The 18,805-nt window shown below is 43.5% G+C and overlaps 1 protein-coding gene across 5 annotated transcripts in view; it reads right to left on the minus strand.

Moving 5' to 3' along the window:
- The window catches only part of SNX31 (sorting nexin 31), a 60,942-nt gene that overhangs the window by 20,066 nt on the left and 22,071 nt on the right, over positions 1 to 18,805 (minus strand). For all 5 annotated transcript variants that reach the window (XR_004644787.1, XM_034763390.1, XM_034763391.1 and 2 more), the window contains exon 5: positions 1,489 to 1,599. Coding sequence is in view for 4 of the 5 variants with exons in the window: in XM_034763390.1 (XP_034619281.1) it covers positions 1,489 to 1,599 (111 nt within the window). In the remaining variant the exon portion in view is untranslated. The remainder of the gene's footprint in view (positions 1 to 1,488; positions 1,600 to 18,805) is intronic.

Here is an 18,805-nt window from a genome sequence, read left to right on the forward strand (position 1 = left end):
ATCAGAACAATATGCACGAGTGCTTAGATAGCAAGATATTTTTATGGAGAGAAGGGATTGAAGATGCCAGTGACGAAGAAGGAAGCTACCATCATGCTGATATAAATCTGAAGGGTACAGTAACTCCTCACTTAAAGTCGTCCTGGTTAACGCTATTTCGTTGTTACTTTGCTGATCAATTAGGGAACATGCTCGTTTAAAGTTGTGCAATGCTCCCTTCTAACGTTGTTTGGCAGCCGCCTGCTTTGTCCACTGCTTGCAGGAAGAGCAGCCCGTTGCAACTAGCTGGTGGGGGCTCGTAACCAGGGTGGATCGGCAGCCCCCCCACAAGCTCCCCCTATCAGCTCCCCGCTCCCCTAAGTTCCTTGTGCTGCAGCCACCCAGCAGGCTAACAATTGGTAGTTCAGCTGTCCCTCCCCCACTGCCATGTGCTGCTCCCACCCTCTGCCTTGGAGCTGCTCCCAGAGACTCCTGCTTGCTGTGCAGGCGGGGAAGGGGGGGTCTAATGTCAGGGTGCCCCTTCCCCCCACTCCTGCACCCCGCTTACCCCTTCTCCATATAGGGCAGGGAGGAGACACAGACGGAGAGAGACAGAGAGCCTGGGGCAGCAGCTGCTGTCTCAACTTCCTGATCCACTTAAAAAGACAATACACTTAAGAGTGGGTCAGCTTACTTAAAGGGGCAGTGTGCATCTCTCTCCCCCTCCCACACACAAGGTGTGTGTCTGTCTCGGTCTCCCCTCCCTCCAGTTTGTGCTGCCTTGATGAGAGGCTACATTAACAACAGGGAGTTAACCTTTGAGGGCTCAGCCGAGTGCTAGTTCATCATTTAGCAGCAAGGCATTCCCTGGGAAATATCCCTCCCTCTTCCACCCTCTAACTTCACCACCTCAACCAACCTTCACAATCATCATAGCTGTAAACAGTATTAAATTGTTTGTTTAAAACATATACTGTGTGTATATCTATATAATATATAGGTCTGTTGAAATTTTTTTCCCTGGAACCTAACCCCCCCATTTACATTAATTCTTATGGGGAAATTGGATTTGCTTAACATCATTTCGCTTAAAGTCGCATTTTTCAGGAACGTAACTACAATGTTAAGTGAGGCGTTACTGTATGTGCTTTTTAGATTAACTGATTTTCTTGTTTTGCAAGTCCTTTTTTTTTTGGCAACTAAGCCGTGAAGAGCTCCAAAGGTAGAAAGAGGCTCAACAAACTTGAACATGATGCTTTTCAAAGGGGTGGGGGAAATCGCTGTAGGAAGGTGTGTGGAATTCATTTCACTTGCATGATGTAGAACTGCTAGAACAACTTATCTACAGAATTAGTAAACAATGCCAAGTGTATGTTTTCTTCAGGTATTCCCTCAAATCAGCATTTTTGCCTATGTCCTGCTAAAATATGAGGGAAAGCATCTCAACTCTTCACACACTTTTCCTTAAATTTAGCAATTTCAACAGTATCCCATTTAGAAACCCATTACCTCTAGTACTCTTTCAGCAGTGTCCGATGTCTGGATATCAAGCCTAACATTCCTTCCATCAGCCAGGTAAACATCCAGAGAGGCTCTCTGTGTCTGGATCTTAAATGTATCCTGTTAAAGTGAAATATGAATGTGTTTTATTGCTGCCCTTCTTATTAGAGTCCTGCTGAAAAAGTGCTGGTGCTCTGCTTCCCTGTTTACCTTAGAGAAATGAACTGGACTATGGGGAAGAGACCCTACAGCATGATGAAGGCCTCGTCTACGCTTTACATTTAGCTTGACCCAGATACATCACTCAGGGGTGTGAAAAATTCACACTTTCAGCACCATAATTAAGCCAACCAAGCCCTAGCATAGCCGCAGTTAGGTGGACAGAAGAATTCTTCTATCAACCCAGCTACTGCTGCTAAGCAAGGTGGATTTCTTACACAGAGACAGCAAAACTCCTATCAGTGTAGGAAACGTCTACACTGCAGTGCTACAGCGACATACATGCAGCTCTATAGTTGTGCCATTATAGCCCCCATAGAGTTGACATGACCTGAGGGTCTGTAGGAGGGAAGGGGAAAGTACTGTATTGACTAGATTGCCACCCTTGTACTACAAAGCCAAAACCCAAGACAGACCATGTGTGTTTAGAAGAATTATCCTTTCCCTGGGAAATTCATGGGATTTAGTGTTACAATTCATTTTCCTTCCGAGGTGACACAATTTCCAGTGTGGTGTTGCCAAGACGAGGAAGGCTCTTTTGTCTTCCTCCAAGGCTGCAGATCTCTCTGCAGTTTGGGGTCTTCAGCTGATCATGGATAAGGGTAGACAGCAAGTTTTGGCTATGGCTACACTACAGCTTAAGTCGACATGAGTTATGTCGCTCGGGGTGTGACTTAGCCACCCCCCAACTGACAAGTTACACCGACCTACATGCCGGTCTGGACACGTTGGCGGGAAAGCTTCTGCAGACATGGCTGCTGCTACTTGTTGGGGGTGGATTAATTAAGTTGGCGGGAGAGCTCTCTCCATCGGTGCAGCTACGCTGCTGTAAGCTCTCTAGTTAACCATACCCTTTCAGCCTTCTGTCTTCCTGCTTTGTTTTACATAGTTTGCCACTGTGACCAACAGGACAGGGATTGACTTGGATTTAAATCTTTTCTAATGGAGACAAATGTAGCACCAAAGAAATAGGCAATACAGTATGCTCAGACTACACAACTGTAAACACACACACACACACACACACACACACTATATATGATAATATGCACACTGAGGTATACAATAAAGAAAACCCATGAAAATACAGCCCAAATCTGAGAAAAGAACTATGAGGTCACTTATCTTATCCGAATGAGGAGGATGTATAAGGACCTGTTAAATAGGACTATGGGCAGAACAATTTGGATAGTGGGGGTGCTGAGAGCCATTGACCCAAACTGTAAACCCTGTATAGGATGGAAACCACCTCAAGCCAGGAGGTGCGGCAGCACCCCAAGTTCCACCACCTATGGCTAGGAAAACAAGCTTATGCAATTTAATGTTTATTTTAAAACATGGGCAGTTTAATATCCTGCCTACACTGTGTAAAGCAAACTGTTAACTACACATATATGTAAGGCGTAATATACACTACATTAATGGGTATTATGTGCATGGTATTAACATAATATACAAGTTTTGTGAGGTTATGTTAATTGAATGTATTAAGCTCTTCCATCAATTCTGTTCCCTTTTGCTAAATATCCCATAATACTTTGCAAAGCTGAAGTCAGCTTTGGCTCTAGCTGATATGAAATCTGTCAAAAGTCAAGATACATTTGTTCTATGTCCTAGTACAGGGACCTTCATGGGCAACTGGTTTGAAATGTAATATCCAAAACAGAGATAAGAAAAGTACAGAACAAAATGGCAAGTTAAGGAACTGTTACAAACTGGAGGGTTGGATTTTAGTGACAAATAGAGGGGTTTGTAACTTGTAAAACCACACTATAAATATACCTAGTTTAAATGCATATTTCCAAAGCACACCTATTATGTAAGGTGAACATGCTGTGAGATAAGAATTGCTTCCTGGAAGGAGGGCACGTGTCTTTTTTGTACTTTAGACAATAATTGGGTGAGAGTGGTTATTTGGTCTCGAACATTTTTAATATCGAATCACAAGTGTCATCAAAATTAACCAGCTACATATTAGCAACACAATCACATTGTGTGACCCAGTTACAAAACAGCAGCACCTGATTTGATTAAAACACAGCGTGGTCCTGTAGCGTAGGCAGAACTGAACCAGGCTCCCAAGCAATGCTGAACACCTGGTGAGGTTCAGATCATGGATTGTGGCTAAAACACTATTCAGTATTATCTACACCACAGGATTAAACTGGGTTTTAAGCACATTGAGATCTACTGTGTTGTACTTGCAAAAAGAACATGAGTATTTGTGGCACCTTAGAGACTAACAAATTTATTAGAGCATAAGCTTTCGTGGACTACAGCCCACTTCTTCGGATGCAAACAGAGTGGAATAAATATTGAGGAGATATATATACACACATACAGAGAGCATAAACAGGTGGGAGTTGTCTTACCAAGTCTGAGAGGCCAATTAAGTAAGAGAAAAAAAACTTTTGAAGTGATAATCAAGATAGCCCAGTACAGACAGTTTGATAAGAAGTGTGAGAATACTTACAAGGGGAGATAGATTCAATGTTTGTAATGGCTCAGCCATTCCCAGTCCTTATTCAATCCTGAGCTGATTGTGTCTAGTTTGCATATCAATTCTAGCTCAGCAGTCTCTCGTTGGAGTTTGTTTTTGAAGTTTTTCTGTTGTAATATAGCCACCCGCAGGTCTGTCATTGAATGACCAGACAGGTTAAAGTGTTCTCCCACTGGTTTTTGAGTATTATGATTCCTGATGTCAGATTTGTGTCCATTAATTCTTTTGCGTAGAGACTGAAACCTGTGTTGTACTTGGGTACCACAATATGGTGGCTTTCCACAGCATAGACTGGATCCCTAAAGGACATGCTTGCACCGATGTACTTGCCTATGCAATTTTAAGGAAGCTCACACTGCAGCCGTTTAATTTACGCAAGTAATTGGACAAGCGAAAGTATGTGAGTAGCCAGCAAACTGGGCTGCAAAGGGAAACATCCCTACATACTTCATTCCTTCACTAAATTTGCTTGAAACCCACTTGCTCAGACAAGAGCTAGCCAGGTACAGGGCAAGATTCACCCTTTGGAGAGCTCCCTAGTTTTAGGATACATATAATAGATTCCAGACCTATATCATTTTTTCTTCTGAAGCTCAGTTTTCATCTTGAAACACTGCAAATATGTCATACTAAAAATACTTTTAAAACAGGAACCGTTGGAGGAGAATAACGTAAAAATCTAAGATAAATTAAAAACCCAGGACGCTCTCAGCATGCTAGGGCATAGGGATAAAACCAACAGTAGTTCAGTGTTCCAAAGCTGTCTTAGCCATTGACTTAGGAGACCAATACAGTTCATTTGGAGAGCAGAAAATGTGCATGATCAAAACATCAGGTACGCTCATGCCAGTGGAAAGCAAAGGAGGCTCCAGACTTAGTGAAGTGCAGAGGTAAACCAACAAAAAGAGTGACAAAACAGAGGATTATTCAGCAGGGTTTCCTTATTCGGGAAGAGTCCAGGAACTCACTACTCCTATGTTTCTGTGCCCAATTTCAATCCCTGTACTAATGTTTATTATAACCTGAGCCCTGCACCTACTGCAATTCCACAGCTGGATAATAAATCCAGATCAGCAGAGTTGACTAGCAAAAATAAGTGTAGATTAATCACAGTTAACTCACACGATTAACTCAAAAAAATTAATTGTGGTTAAAAAAAATTAACCATGATTAATTGCACTATTAAACAATAGAATACCAATGAAAATTTATTAAATATTTTTGGATTGTTTTTCTACATTTTCACATATATTGATTTATATTACAATGCCGAATACAAAGTGTACAGTGCTCACTTTATATTATTTTTATTACAAATATTTGCACTGTAAAAGTGATAAATAAAAGAAACAGTATTTTTCAATTCACCTAATACAAGTACTGTAGTGTAATCTCTATCATGAAAGTGTAACTTACAAATGTAGATTACACAACTGCACTCAAAAACAAAACAATGTAAAACTTTAGAGCCTACAAGTCCACTCAGTCCTACTTCTTGTTCAGCCAATCGCTAAGACAAACATGTTTGTTTACACTTACAGGAGATACTGTTGCCTGCTTCTTATTTACAATGTCACCTGAAAGTGAGAACAGGCATTTGCATGGCATTTTTGTGCTGGTGTTGCAAGGTATTCATGTGTCTGATATCCTAAACATTCATATGCCTCTTCATGCTTGGGCCACCATTCCAGAGGACATGCTTCCATGCCGATTATGCTTGTTAAAAAAATAATGCGTTAATTAAATTTGTGACTGAACTCCTTGGGGGAGAATTGTATGTTACCTGTTCTTTTTTACCCGCATTCTGCAATATATTTCATGTTATAGCCATCTCGGATGATGACTCAGCACGTGTTCATTTTAAGAACACTTTCATGGCAGATTTGACATAATGCAAAGAAGGTACCAATGTGATATTTCTAAAAATAGCTACAGCACTCGACCCAAGGTTTAAGAATCTGAAGTGCCGTCCAAACTCTGAGAGGGATGAGGTGTGGAGCATGCTTTCAGAAGTCTTAAAAGAGCAACACTCAGATACGGAAACTACAGAACCCAAACCACCGAAAAAGAAAATCAACCTTCTGCTGATGACATCTGACTCAGATGATAAAATGAGCATGTGTCAGTCCGCACTGCTTTGGATTGTTATCGAGCAGAACCTGTCACCAGCATTGACGCATGTCCTCTAGAATGGTGGTTGAAGCATGAAGGGACATATGAATCTTTACCGCATTTGGCACGTAAATATCTTAGGACGCCAGCTACAACAGTGCCGTGCGAATGCCTGTTCTCACTTTCAGGTGACATTGTAAACAAGAAGTGGGCAACATTATCTCCTGCAAATTATAACCAAACTTGTTTGTCTGAGCAATCAGCTGAAGTAGGACTGAGTGGCTTTATAGGCTCTAAAGTTTTACATAGTTTTATTTTTGAATGCAGTTAATTTTTTGTACCTAATTCTACATTGGTAAGTTCAACTTTATCATGATACAGGTATTGTAGTGCAATCTCTTTATTAAGTGAATTGAAAAATACTATTATTTTTTATTTTTACAGTACATTTATAATAAATATGAAGTGAGCATTGTACACTTTGTATTCTGTGTTGTAACTGAAATCAATATATTTGAAAATGTAGAAAACATCCAAAAATATTTAAATAAATGGTATTCTATTATTGTTTAATCACAATTTTTTTAATTGCTTGACAGCCCTAAAAATAAGCTATTTAATTAAAAAGATAATTCAAGCTTCTAGCCACGTATTAGAGAAGAAAACTTCCACACTGTAAAACAAATGCAAACCCAGGCAGTGTTGTCTTTCAGAGTCTGCTAACAGACAGCCTTAAACACCTCAGAGGATGAACTGTCCCATTCATCTCAATGAGATGTTAAGTTGTTGCCATTATGATTCAGAGGGCTTGTCTACACTGGCAAGTTTTGTCAATGAAACTAATGTCGACAAGGACAAAAAACTGACAAAAGCAAAGTCTCCAAAGCGTGTCTACATTTGCTCCCTCTCTTGAGGGATCATGTCCACATTCAGTGCACCTTTATCAACAGCGAGAGCAATGGACAGTGGGTACGTATTCCACAGTGTCTGGCGACACCATCCATTGCTAAGTGTTGTAGGAATGCGGAAACGGAGTGTGACGCATCCTGGGATGTGCAAAATGTACCGTCATGCACCGCTTTGTGTCCCACCCCTCCAAAGATCTCTGGCTTCCTTTCATGCCGTTTTTCCAACTGTCATTCTTTTGTAGTGCACGCCAGCATCTGCAGCGAGAGAAGTTGAATCTCTCACTTCTCTCCTATGCGTTGTTAGCTGTCATGAGGACATTGTGCATGGCAGCACAGTTACTCGCAGAGTTACTCACAAAGTTAGCAGAGGATGAATCACAGGCACCAGAGTGTGATATGGACGACAGCAACTTATCAGTGCTTTGTGCATTCACAGAGCAGCTGCATACGGTAGACTGTTGCTTTTGGGCTGGGGAAATAAGCACTGATTGGTAGGATCGCATTGTCATGCAGGTGTTGGATGACAACCAGTGGGTACAGAACTTTAGGATGCGTAAAGCAATCTTCATGGAGCTATGTGCTGAGTTGTCCCCTGACCTGCGGCGCAAGGACACCACACTGAGAGCTGCCCTTTCGGTAGAGGGGCATGTGACGGGTTGGATCACAGAAACCCCCTTGGGAGCTGCCACCAGATGTGCAAAGACTANCATTTATAAACGTCCCCCCATAAAGCCTTATGGGGTACTCTGTCACAGGGCATGTTGCAATCGGTGTGGAAGCTGGTGAATCCAGATGGCTACCCGTCAGTTGCAAATCAATTTGGAGTAGGAAAGTCCACTGTTGGGGCTGTATTACTCCAAGTGTGCAGAGCAATAAATCGCACCTGCTGAATAGGACCGTGTCTCTGGGAAATGTGCATGAAATAGTGGACGGCTTTGCAGAGATGGTTCTCCCTAACTGTGGCGGGGCGATTGATGGTACGCACATTCCAAGGTGCCTGACCACCTTGCCTCTGAATACATCAATAGGAAGGGGTACTTCTCCACGGTGTTGCAGGCACTTGTGGATCACCGGGGGTGTTTCACGGACATCAGTGCAGGCTGATCTGGAAAGGTGCATGACGCATGCATCTTCAGGAACAGTGGCCTGTACAGAAAGCTGCAGGCGGGGACTCTCTTTCCAGACCACAAGATCACAGTGGGGGATGTGGAAATGCCCATAGTAATCCTGGGAGATCCGGCTTACCCCTTACAGTCCTGGCTCATGAAGCCTTACACAGGGCACCTGGAGAGCAGCAAGGAGCATTTTAACAACAGGCTGAGCAGGTGCCACATGCTTGGCCATTTGAAAGCTCGCTGGAGGTGTCTCAATGGCAGGCTAGACCTTACCGAAGATAATATTCACATGGTCATAGCTGCGTGCTGCACTTTGCATAATCTGAGGGTGAAATGTTTGCTCAGGTGTGGAGCACTGAGGCAGAGCGCTTGGCTGCACAGTTTGAACAGCCAGATGCTAGGGCTGTCAGAGGAGCCCAGAGGGCTGCTATTAACATCAGAGAGGCTTTGAGGAACCTCTTTGACAATGAGGGGCAGTAACACGTCTGCTTTGGAGTTGCTTCCCTGGTGCATCCAAGTACAATTTTGGGGCCCAAGATCCATGCAACACAATGCTTTAGGAACCTGTTCCTGAGAGTGAATTGATTGCTATGCACGTTTGTAGAACACAGAATAAAAACGCTGTACCATTAAATACCTTAGCCTTTATTTATTGTTTAAAAGGATAAAACCTCACAACTGTGTGTAGCTCCAGCTATCATTGTGCAAGCTGTGAGAGGGGGTGGAGTGATGGGAAAACTCAGAAGTGCTGTGAAGTGAAAAGGAATGTGTGGGCACAGAGGGGGTGGGGTTGGCAAAGAATTGTGCATCTGCATGTGCTGCAGTGGAGGTCAACCACCGATCTGCTCAGTCTGCAGCTGTATCAAAGACTTGAGCATCTCTCTCTGATCCTCCATAACTTTTATCATCCACTCTGTTGCTTGCCTAGCAAAAGCAGCACTCTCTTTTCTGTCCTGCCTTTTGGCTTCCCAGCACTCTTTCCATTCCCTGGTCTGTCTCTCATCGCGCTGCAGCACCACCCAGAACATGTCTTCTTTGCTGCGCCTAGGGTTTTTTCTTATCTGCCGAAGCTAGTCCACGGGGGTGCATGGCATGTTCTTCAAGGTCTGTGCTGAAAGAGAAGAGGGATTGTTACGTTCCAGCAAATGATTGAAACATTTTAGTAAAAAAGGCATTTTGCTAGTAGAAATCACTTTCTCTCCGAGACTCTAGGAAGGTACACAGCTCCGCGAGCACCCCAATCATGGTGAGTGGCGGGAAGGCGGTTGTGCATACGGACAAGAAGGTCATGGCTTGCAGAGCAGCTTTGCAGGGAACTCATTCTAAAATTATCCCACACTTTTTCACAGGCGGACAACCTGCTGGCTGACATTTCGCTGCTGCGGGTAACCAGAGAAACCAGGGCACAGCTGCTGAATGCTTGCAGTTTTCACCCCGGTCAATATGCAGCTCAGTTATCTGCTGCTTTGGTCCCAGCTCCGATGATTGCTAAATGGCAGGGGACAGTTTCCTACAATGGGGGAACTAACAAGGCTGCAATCCCTTGGAATCTGCAGCAGAAGATTAACAAGTACCTCTTTGAAACTTTTCAGAGCCTCTCTCCGGAGGATTCCCTGCAGGTCTCAATGTCCATCGACACCCTGCGTGGCCATGCAGATTAGCTACACAGGGCAATGTCCAACTCACAGAAAACACTACCTGCCTCCCACTTTTCGATTCCCTACATAAGCCACAGCAATTTACCCGACATCTCATCTGCTTCTGGCTCCCCACTGAGCACTTCTGGAGTGGAGAAAAGTTCCTGGCTGCCTGCCCCACTGAGAGCACCACATCCTCTTCTAGCTTGACTTCTTCATCCAGAATTTCAGCCTGCGGGTTACCCTCTCTTTCTGCCGCCTGCAAAGTATCCACGGGGCTATCGGTGATGAAGGTGGGGGCACCACCGAGGATAGCATTCAGCTCCTTATAGAAGCAGCAGATCTTAGATGCACCAGCGGAGTGATGGTTCGCCTCCCGCGCCTTATGGTACGCCTGCCTCAGCTACTTTATCTTTGCTCTGCATTGCTGCGTGTCCCGATCATAGCTTTTTTTACACAAGCCTCGAGAAATTTGCCCATATGTATCCCAATTTCTATGGGTCACTCGCAGCTGCGACTGAACAGACTCCTTTCCCCATATACTGATCAGATCCAACAACTCAGCAATGGTCCAAGCAGGGGCACGTTTGGTGCGATAGCCAGCCATGCTCACCTGGGAAGCTACCTGGGAAGCTCCTCTGGGAAGCCCGCAGGAAATGAGATTTAAAATTCCTGGGTCTTGCAAGGGGAAGGGGCGGGTTGGCTACAGGGCAGCGGAGTTCAAACCGCTGACCAGAGAGGCAGCCTGGAAATTGTGGGATACTTTCTGTAGGCCAATAAAATTGGGGGGGAAAAAAATCTTGGTGTCTACACTGCATGTCTGTCGACAATAAAGGGAGGGGGAAAGACAATTCTCTCGCAGGGGTGGAAGTTGTTTGTTGCCAAAACTAGGCGTTTTTTCGAAAAAAGTCACATTGCAGTGTGTATGCTATCGCTGTTTTGTCGCCAAAAGCCAGTTTTTGGTGACAAAACTTGCCAATGTAGACAAGCCCAGAGTTAAGCACGGGCATTGTTAACTGTTTTACTACCAGTCATGAGAGTGGAATCATTCAGCAAATAAGCACATCTATTGTTGATGGATGAAGAGTGGATGTTTTGGATGCCACCAGTTGCATCCAGTGTGGTTGAGCACTAAGCCTAATCTACATTAGAAAATGTATCATTCCAACTTGAACCAGTGGGATTACACCTGAGCAAGTTACAATGGTGTAAAGCATTCAGACTAAGCATCCTGTTTTGGAGCCACAGTGAGCACTGCATCCACAGACAGGATACTCCCTGCAAGCTTTGCAAGACCTGTGAATTGCTGCAGAACTCCTAGCACAACTGCCAGCAGCAGGCGCATGTCTATTTGCACCTGTACATTACTTTTTCTGCCCATTGCCTGTCTAGACTGGTTCTGAGGTGCATGAGCACTGCTTACATTGAGAGGGTCCAGGACTGGGCCCTTCTACAACCTCATGCTACCAATACCAATGGCACAGGAGGGGCTCCGGCCCCTCCCCCAAAGCTGCTGCTGCATAATTATGCAGAGTTGCACCTCCACTGGGTGATGGTGCTTGAGGAGATAGAGAAGATTTTTAGTTATTTTCATTTAATTTTTCAGTAGGTTTTTGTGAGTTTTATTTTGCCTTTTTTGGGTTCTTCAGTTTCTTTTTGTTCTTTATTTTGTCACTGGACAAATGGTTTCCCTTTCTTTCTCTTGTGTTTCCCTCTGGGGGCCAATGATGGGAGTGATCTGGACTCCTCCATGCAGTTCAGTCTCCTGTCCCACAATGCAGTGGGGTCCTGGAAAGGAGGGGGAGAATCCTCAGGAGAAGGGGTAGAGTGATGAGTAGTTGCTGGAGCATCATGTGGTGGCAAATGTGTTTACATAAGGGCAAACCTTGCTTGTATCATTTAATTAATGAGCCTACACTATTTAATATCTTTATTAATGACCTGGAAGAAATTAAAATCATCACTGATAAAGTTTTCAAGTGACACAAAGATTGTAGGAATGGTAAGTAAAGATGAGGACAGAGTGATATGACCACTTGGTGTCAGGAATCAGGGCTTGCGGCAGAGCCAGTCTGCAAGCAACCTAACACGCACAGCTGGCCTGTAGTAGGCTGCCTGATTGGTTGGAAGAGTCAGCAGACTGGCTCTTAAGCCCAGCAGCAGCAGGTCTGCAGTGGCTTCTCAAAGCATTTGCCCACACTTGTGATAGCTCCTGCCTTGGACCCAGCCTTGCCCCATTCCAGGTAACCCAGCTCTGAGCCCATGGCTCTGATTCCTGACTTTGGACTCCTGTTCCAATCACTAGGCCTGACTGCCCACATCCTGGTCTCTAACACTTGGTAAGCTGCACAAGCCAATGTGCATTTCAATATGGCCAAATATAAAGTCATACATCCAGGAACAAAGAATTTAGGCCATATTTACAGGATGGGTACTCCATTCCAGGAAGCAGCAACTCTGATGTGGTGGCCATGGTGAAAAATCAGCTGAACATCAGCTTCTAGTACAATGCTATGGCCAAAAGGGCTAATGTGCTCCTTGGATGTACAAATGGGAATATTGAATAGGAGTAAGGAGGTTATATTAGGTGATTTCCCCCCTCCCGCCCACACACACTAATATGACCACTGCTGGAACAGGGTGTTTAATTCTGGTGTTCCCAATTCAAGAAGGATGTTAATAAATTGGAGGGGGGTTCAGAGAAGAACCAGGAGAATGATTAAAGGATTACAAAACATGCCTGATAGTGATAGACTCTCTTTATGCTAAATAGATCCAGCTTCTTTAAAGTTAAGGGGTTGTAAACTTGATTACAGTTTATAACTATCTACACAGGGAACAAACATTAGATAATGAGCTCTTCGGTCTAGCAGACAAAAAGATAACACAATCCAATGGCTGGAAGTTGAAGCTAGACAAATTCAGACTGGAAATACGGCTTTTTTTTGTTTTGTCTTTTAAACTGTAAGGATAATTATCCTTTGGAACAACTTACCAAGAGCTGTGGTGAATTCTCCATCACTGGTAATTTTTAATCAAGACTGAATGGCAGGAATAGGCTGCCATTAATTTAGACAGAGCTGTCTAAATAACACTAGTGGTCACTCCAGCCCCTGCAGTGGCCCAGGATCAGATGAAAGAGTGGCCTAAACCTACCTTAGCCCTGCTCCACCTGGGTTGAGAGGTTGGTGCTATGCCTCTTAGAGGCAGAGCACAGGATCTCACCCCCAGTGTCCAGTCACCTGTCCAGGAGGGTGAGGAGAGGCATCCCCTCTTGCATCAGAAGATTCAGCTACCTCCGAACTGCCCAACACTTAAACTGTCGCCCACCTTCCTGAATGTCAGAAATACCAACAAGTTTCAGAGTAGCAGCCGTGTTAGTCTGTATCTGCAAAAAGAACAGGAGTACTTGTGGCACCTTAGAGACTAACAAATTTATGCTCTAATAAATTTGTTAGTCTCTAAGGTGCCACAAGTACTCCTGTTCTTTGAGAAATACCAACTTTTCCCTGCCCAGCTGTTGATCTCCAGGTTCCCCTCCATCCATAGTTCAGCTATTGTATCTTCAATACAAAACTTAGCCAAACATTTAAAATTTAAGGGTACCATAAACTAAGATGTATTCGGTTTAAACAACAAACAAACCAACCAACCTCAGACACCACAAGGGATAGTGTATGGGGTGTATTATCTGTTTTAACAGCATAGACTGGGGGAAAGTGCACTGGATTAAGTCAAGAGACTTGAGGTTTTCTCCCAGATTTATTACCAGTTTGCAGGGTGACCTTGCATAGGTCACATCATCCAGTGCCTCAGTTTCCCCCCCTGTAAAATGGAGACAAATACCATCTTTTGTAGGGCCCTTTTAGAGAGCTTTTCTTCTGTACATCTTAAGGAGCTAGATGTTGCTGAAGTAAACTAGAGCTAGAACTGAGCTGCTGAATTAAAGTTTACCTGAATCTGCTGCAGAAACTACAGGGCCGTGGCACAACAGTTTCAGCTTGCTGCCGAGTCCCAATTATAACATTAGTATTTACTGGAGGACAAGCCACTAAGTTAGGTATTTCTTGAGAACTAGATAATGCACCGGTAGTCAGGTTAATTTGGGGATCTGCTGAAAGGTGGGAGGTAAGTGCAAAGAGAGAAAAATATGGAGAAAACCTACCCCAACTGGAATGACCACATTGAGTCACTCTGGAACTGCATAATACATAGTTTCCTTGTTTGCTGTCTTAAGTTCACACCCATCTGTCTCCACTAAACTACAGGCAATTGTTTCATTTTACAGTATTGCTGTAACAAGATCTCCATTTCCTCATCTCCAACATTTGTCATAGCAACATTAGTAAAATTTACTACAACGGAGTAGCTTCATTAGGAAAATTTACTACAACAGAGTAGCTGCTCCCCCCAGAAAGTTCACCTGTACGTTAAAAGCTTTTGGGTGAAAACAACTCAGACCATCTTTACCCAAAAAAGGTCGAAACCACAATTTCCATACATTAATTTAACATCTTACATGTTTGTCATATCCATGTTCAGCTAACTACAGTACAGACCCCCCCCCCCCCCCCGCCCCAGAAAAAACCTACTTATGTAAAAGCAAAAGAAGAAAATAGCACTGTAAATTATATATTCCCCTGGATAGCTGTAAAAGTACTAAGGGAATTTGGGGTTAATTTGTTCCTGACATATTGGGAACAGTTTTATCATAGCTAGAAAGGGAATACAAAAGTACATTAATCTCCATAACACAGAAATATAAATTTGTTTGTTATTTAAAAGTCCACAACTTTGGGAGTAAAGTGTGGCCAGGCTACAGCAGTGATGCAATTACCTGAGTGATTAGTCATTTACTTCTTATTCTATGCTATTTTAATTTTCTTTGAGGAAAGGAGCAAAGGCACTGCCCCATTACTCAAAGCCCAGAAACTTTCTCCAGACTCCAACTTCATGTTAGCTTTAAAATAAATAAATAAAATAATAATAATTTGGCAACCCCACCCTTCATAATTTATGCCATTATCCCTCTTTATATTCCCTAGGTCTTCTTGCCTCTCAAATATGTAGATTCCCAAGATCACATGAAACACCCACCCCACCCATCCAAATCCTTCTCCCTTAGAGTTGCTACTACTACCACCAGTAGTAAAATCTTTTGAACTACAAACGTTTGCTGCCCCCTCCTCACTATACAGTCCAACAGTTTTCTAACACAAGAATCCAGAACAATAACTAAGCTATTGAGTAGAGCTGGCCAGGAATTCTCCATCAAAATATGTTTTTGATAGAACAAAGCAGTTTCTGCACAATCAGTTTTCCCTGGAAAAGTTTTGAGTTTACCGAATTTTTTTTTGGATTTTCCATTGTTAAGTTAAAAATGAAATATTACATTTTGGGTAGTGTCAATATTAATATGTCTCGCCTGAGCGGATGCAGTGCCTCACTGGAATTGTAGGTCTGGTACCTCACACTCCCATTCCCCTCTATAGGCCAGTCTCCCTAGCTGAACCACCCATAGTGCATACAGCAGCCTCCCCTCTGACTGAGCTGCTGCAGTGCATTATGGGAGTCCCAAACAGGGAGTCGAGCCCATATAGGAGAATGGAGGGAAGGGGCATCCAAACTGCAGTTCCCATGAGGCACTGCAGCAGCTTAGGGGGACACAGATTAAAGTCAAAGCAAGTCAAAACTAAATGTTTTGACATCTCCAGATCGCGATTTTTCACAATGCTGCATTTTAACTTTTCATCCTGATTCAGGATCAAAACAAATTCTGAAATATCAAAATTTAGTGCAGGATGGAAATTATGAGAATAGTACAGCAGGTCAGATCAACGTTTCATAGATTTTTAGGCTGGAAGGGACTGTTAGATCATCTATTCTGACCTCCTGTATATCACAGGGTGTTAAATTTCACCCAAATACTCCTATATTAAGCTCAATGACTTTAGTTAAATTTGAGCATTTCAGTCCTCAGGAGACTCAATTGTTGTGTGCCGCAGGCAGAGAAGAGAGACCAAGGTGCCACCTAGGCCTCAGCTATGGCAAGGAACTGATTAGGTGAAATATGCCCAGCAGGTCCAAGCAAGCAATCCACACCGAAAAGGAAGGCAATCCTCGCTCCAAGATCCCTGACAATCTAACCTGGGGGAAAATTCCTTCTTAACTCCAAAGCTAATGATCAGTTTAATCCCAAGCACTGGGAGCAAGATATACCAGCCAAGTATCTAAGAAAGAGGATTCTCTGTATCACTTCAGAGCACTGGTCCATCCTGTCCAGTGTCTCATTTCCAGCTGTGGTCAGTCTCTGATGCTTCAGAGGAAGGCAAAAACAAAAAACAAACCTCAGAATACATCTGGTCAATTGTGCATCAGAGGGGAAAAAAACCCTTCCTGACCCCGTAGATGACCCACAAACTCTGAAGCATGAGATTTGTTTATAGTTACTGTCTGAATGCAGAGCTGCGAGTGTTATGAGCATATTGAGGGGAATGCCTGCAATCCTGTCCTCCCCATGTCCATGAAGGAAAGGAAGGGGATGAACCAAGGAGATTCCAAGGCTGGAAGGGACCATCATGACCATCCCAAACTCTCCCCCTCCTGTCGTGGGCCATAAAATTTCTCCCAGAAACTGGATTAAAGCATAACTTTTAGAACGATATCTAGTCTCGATGCAATGACCAAGTTATGGTGCTTACGCCTCACATTGTAAGGCTTGTTTTCCAGCCCCTAGATCATGTTTGTGGACCTCCTTCAAACTCTCTCCAGTATTTCTACATCCATGTTGAAGCATGGACACCAGAACTGGACATAGTATTCTAATAGTGGTCTTACAATGCTATGTACAGAGGCATGATTACTTCAATCCTTCTACCTGATATTCCCCCTTTTTATACATCCATGGATCACATTAGCTCATTTTGCCACTGCATCACTGAGCAGTCATGTTGAGGTAATTACCTACCACAACCTCCAAGTCCTTCTCTGAGTCATTGCTTTTCAAGACAGAGACCATTATGTAGGCATATCATGCATTCATTGTTTCCAGATGTATTGCCCTGCATTTGGTTGTATTAAAAATCTTTTTATTGGATTGTGACAATTTAACCAGGTGATTCAGATCACTCTAACCGTAACCTGTCCTCCTCATTATTTACTTTTACATTTACACCAACTTTGCCATCAGATTTTTCCATCATTGTTTAGATCATTGAGAAAGCAGTAAATATGGATCCCAATTCGCTTTGGTTAAGGAAAGCATAGCATTTTTAGACAAGGGACAAATCTTCAAAAGGAGCCTCAACCTGGCCTCTGTTAGGGTGGTTAGAGCATTCACCTAGGGTTTGGGTTCCAGGTTCAACTCCCTATCTAAATGAAGCAGAGCACAAGGCTACTGGCTATTCTTAGGAGGGGAAGGGGTCTGTCTCTCGTGTTTTCTCATGAAAATAATTCAGAAGGGCTAGCTTTCATTCCAGTGCAGAGCAAAGCAAAGGTGTTTTTTTTGTTTTGTTTTGTTTTGAGAAACCAAATTCTTGTTTTTCATTTAGCCATAGTGAGCAACCCTAATCTGTGGCTGCAGCTCCATAGAAGCCCCACCTGCAGAAACTGCCTCACAGATGCACTGTCTAAATGCATCTCCTCAGCTTGTCTACAGGCTGGGCTGGCTCCAGGACTCCCACTTAAGGTTTTGTAGCTGAACACTAAGGCCTTGGCTATACTTGCGGATTCACACCGCTGCCGCAGCAGCGCTGTGAAGCGCAAGTGTAGTCGCGTCGCCAGCACTGCGAGAGCTCTCTCGCAACACTGGAAGTACTCCACCTCTCCGAGGGGAATAGCGTGCAGCGCTGCAGGCGCTGATTACACTGCGCTTTACAGCGCTGCACTCGCTGCGCTCAGGGGGGTGTTTTTTCACACCCCTGAACGCAGCAAGTGCAGCGCTGTGAATTGCCAGTGTAGCCAAGGCCTTAGGTACTAGCTGAAGATATCTCGGAGCCATTAGCAATTATCTTTGAGAATTTCTGGAGGGTGAAGGAAATCTCAAAAGACTGGAGAAGCACAAACCTCGTAGCTATCTTTAAAAATGGAAACAAAGAGGACTCAAGGAATTATAGGCCACTCAATCTAACTTCAATACCTGGGAAGACATTGGAACACATTATTTAACAATCAATTTGTAATAGGGTTCCTTGTAACCCTATTATCAACCCCTGGCTGATAATAGGGTTACCAGGAATAGCCAGCATGGATTTGTCAAGAACAAATCATGCCAAGCCAATCTAGTTTCTTTCCCTGGTCTCGTGCAATGACACTCAATAGGCAGCCCGTGGACCAAATGTGGCCCGCCAAGCATCTTACAAAAATGTTTATAATTAAATTCACGAACAATGACGTGCAGCCTATCATTTGCCTAGGACTTCCTTAGTAAGTAACTTACTGGATCTTAAGTACTCACGATAGCATCAGCTACAATGGAGCTAGGATGCCGCCTGTTTTTTCATTAGTGATGGAAATGGAGCCAAAAAATGAATGCTAGTGGGAGTAAACATTGCAAAGTTGAAAGCAAAAACCGAGCTTTTAACCTAAACTGGATAGTGGATTTTCTTTTTATTATGCCATCTCATTTAAACGCAAAATCTTGGTGTTTAACATGCCAGACCACTGTGTCTGTCTGTAAGGTTGTCAACGTGAGGCACCACTTTAGACCAACGCGGCCTAGTCTCCTGGAAGTTTTGGAAGACATGACAAAATTGAAAATCTGAAGTCTTCATACCACACTTCAAATGTCATTCTCACAACATCAGGGACTGTACAGGAAAAAGCAACAGCTGCTTC

Source organism: Trachemys scripta, chromosome 2, assembly GCF_013100865.1.
Source record: "Trachemys scripta elegans isolate TJP31775 chromosome 2, CAS_Tse_1.0, whole genome shotgun sequence".
In the NCBI taxonomy this organism is placed as follows: Eukaryota; Metazoa; Chordata; order Testudines; family Emydidae; genus Trachemys; species Trachemys scripta.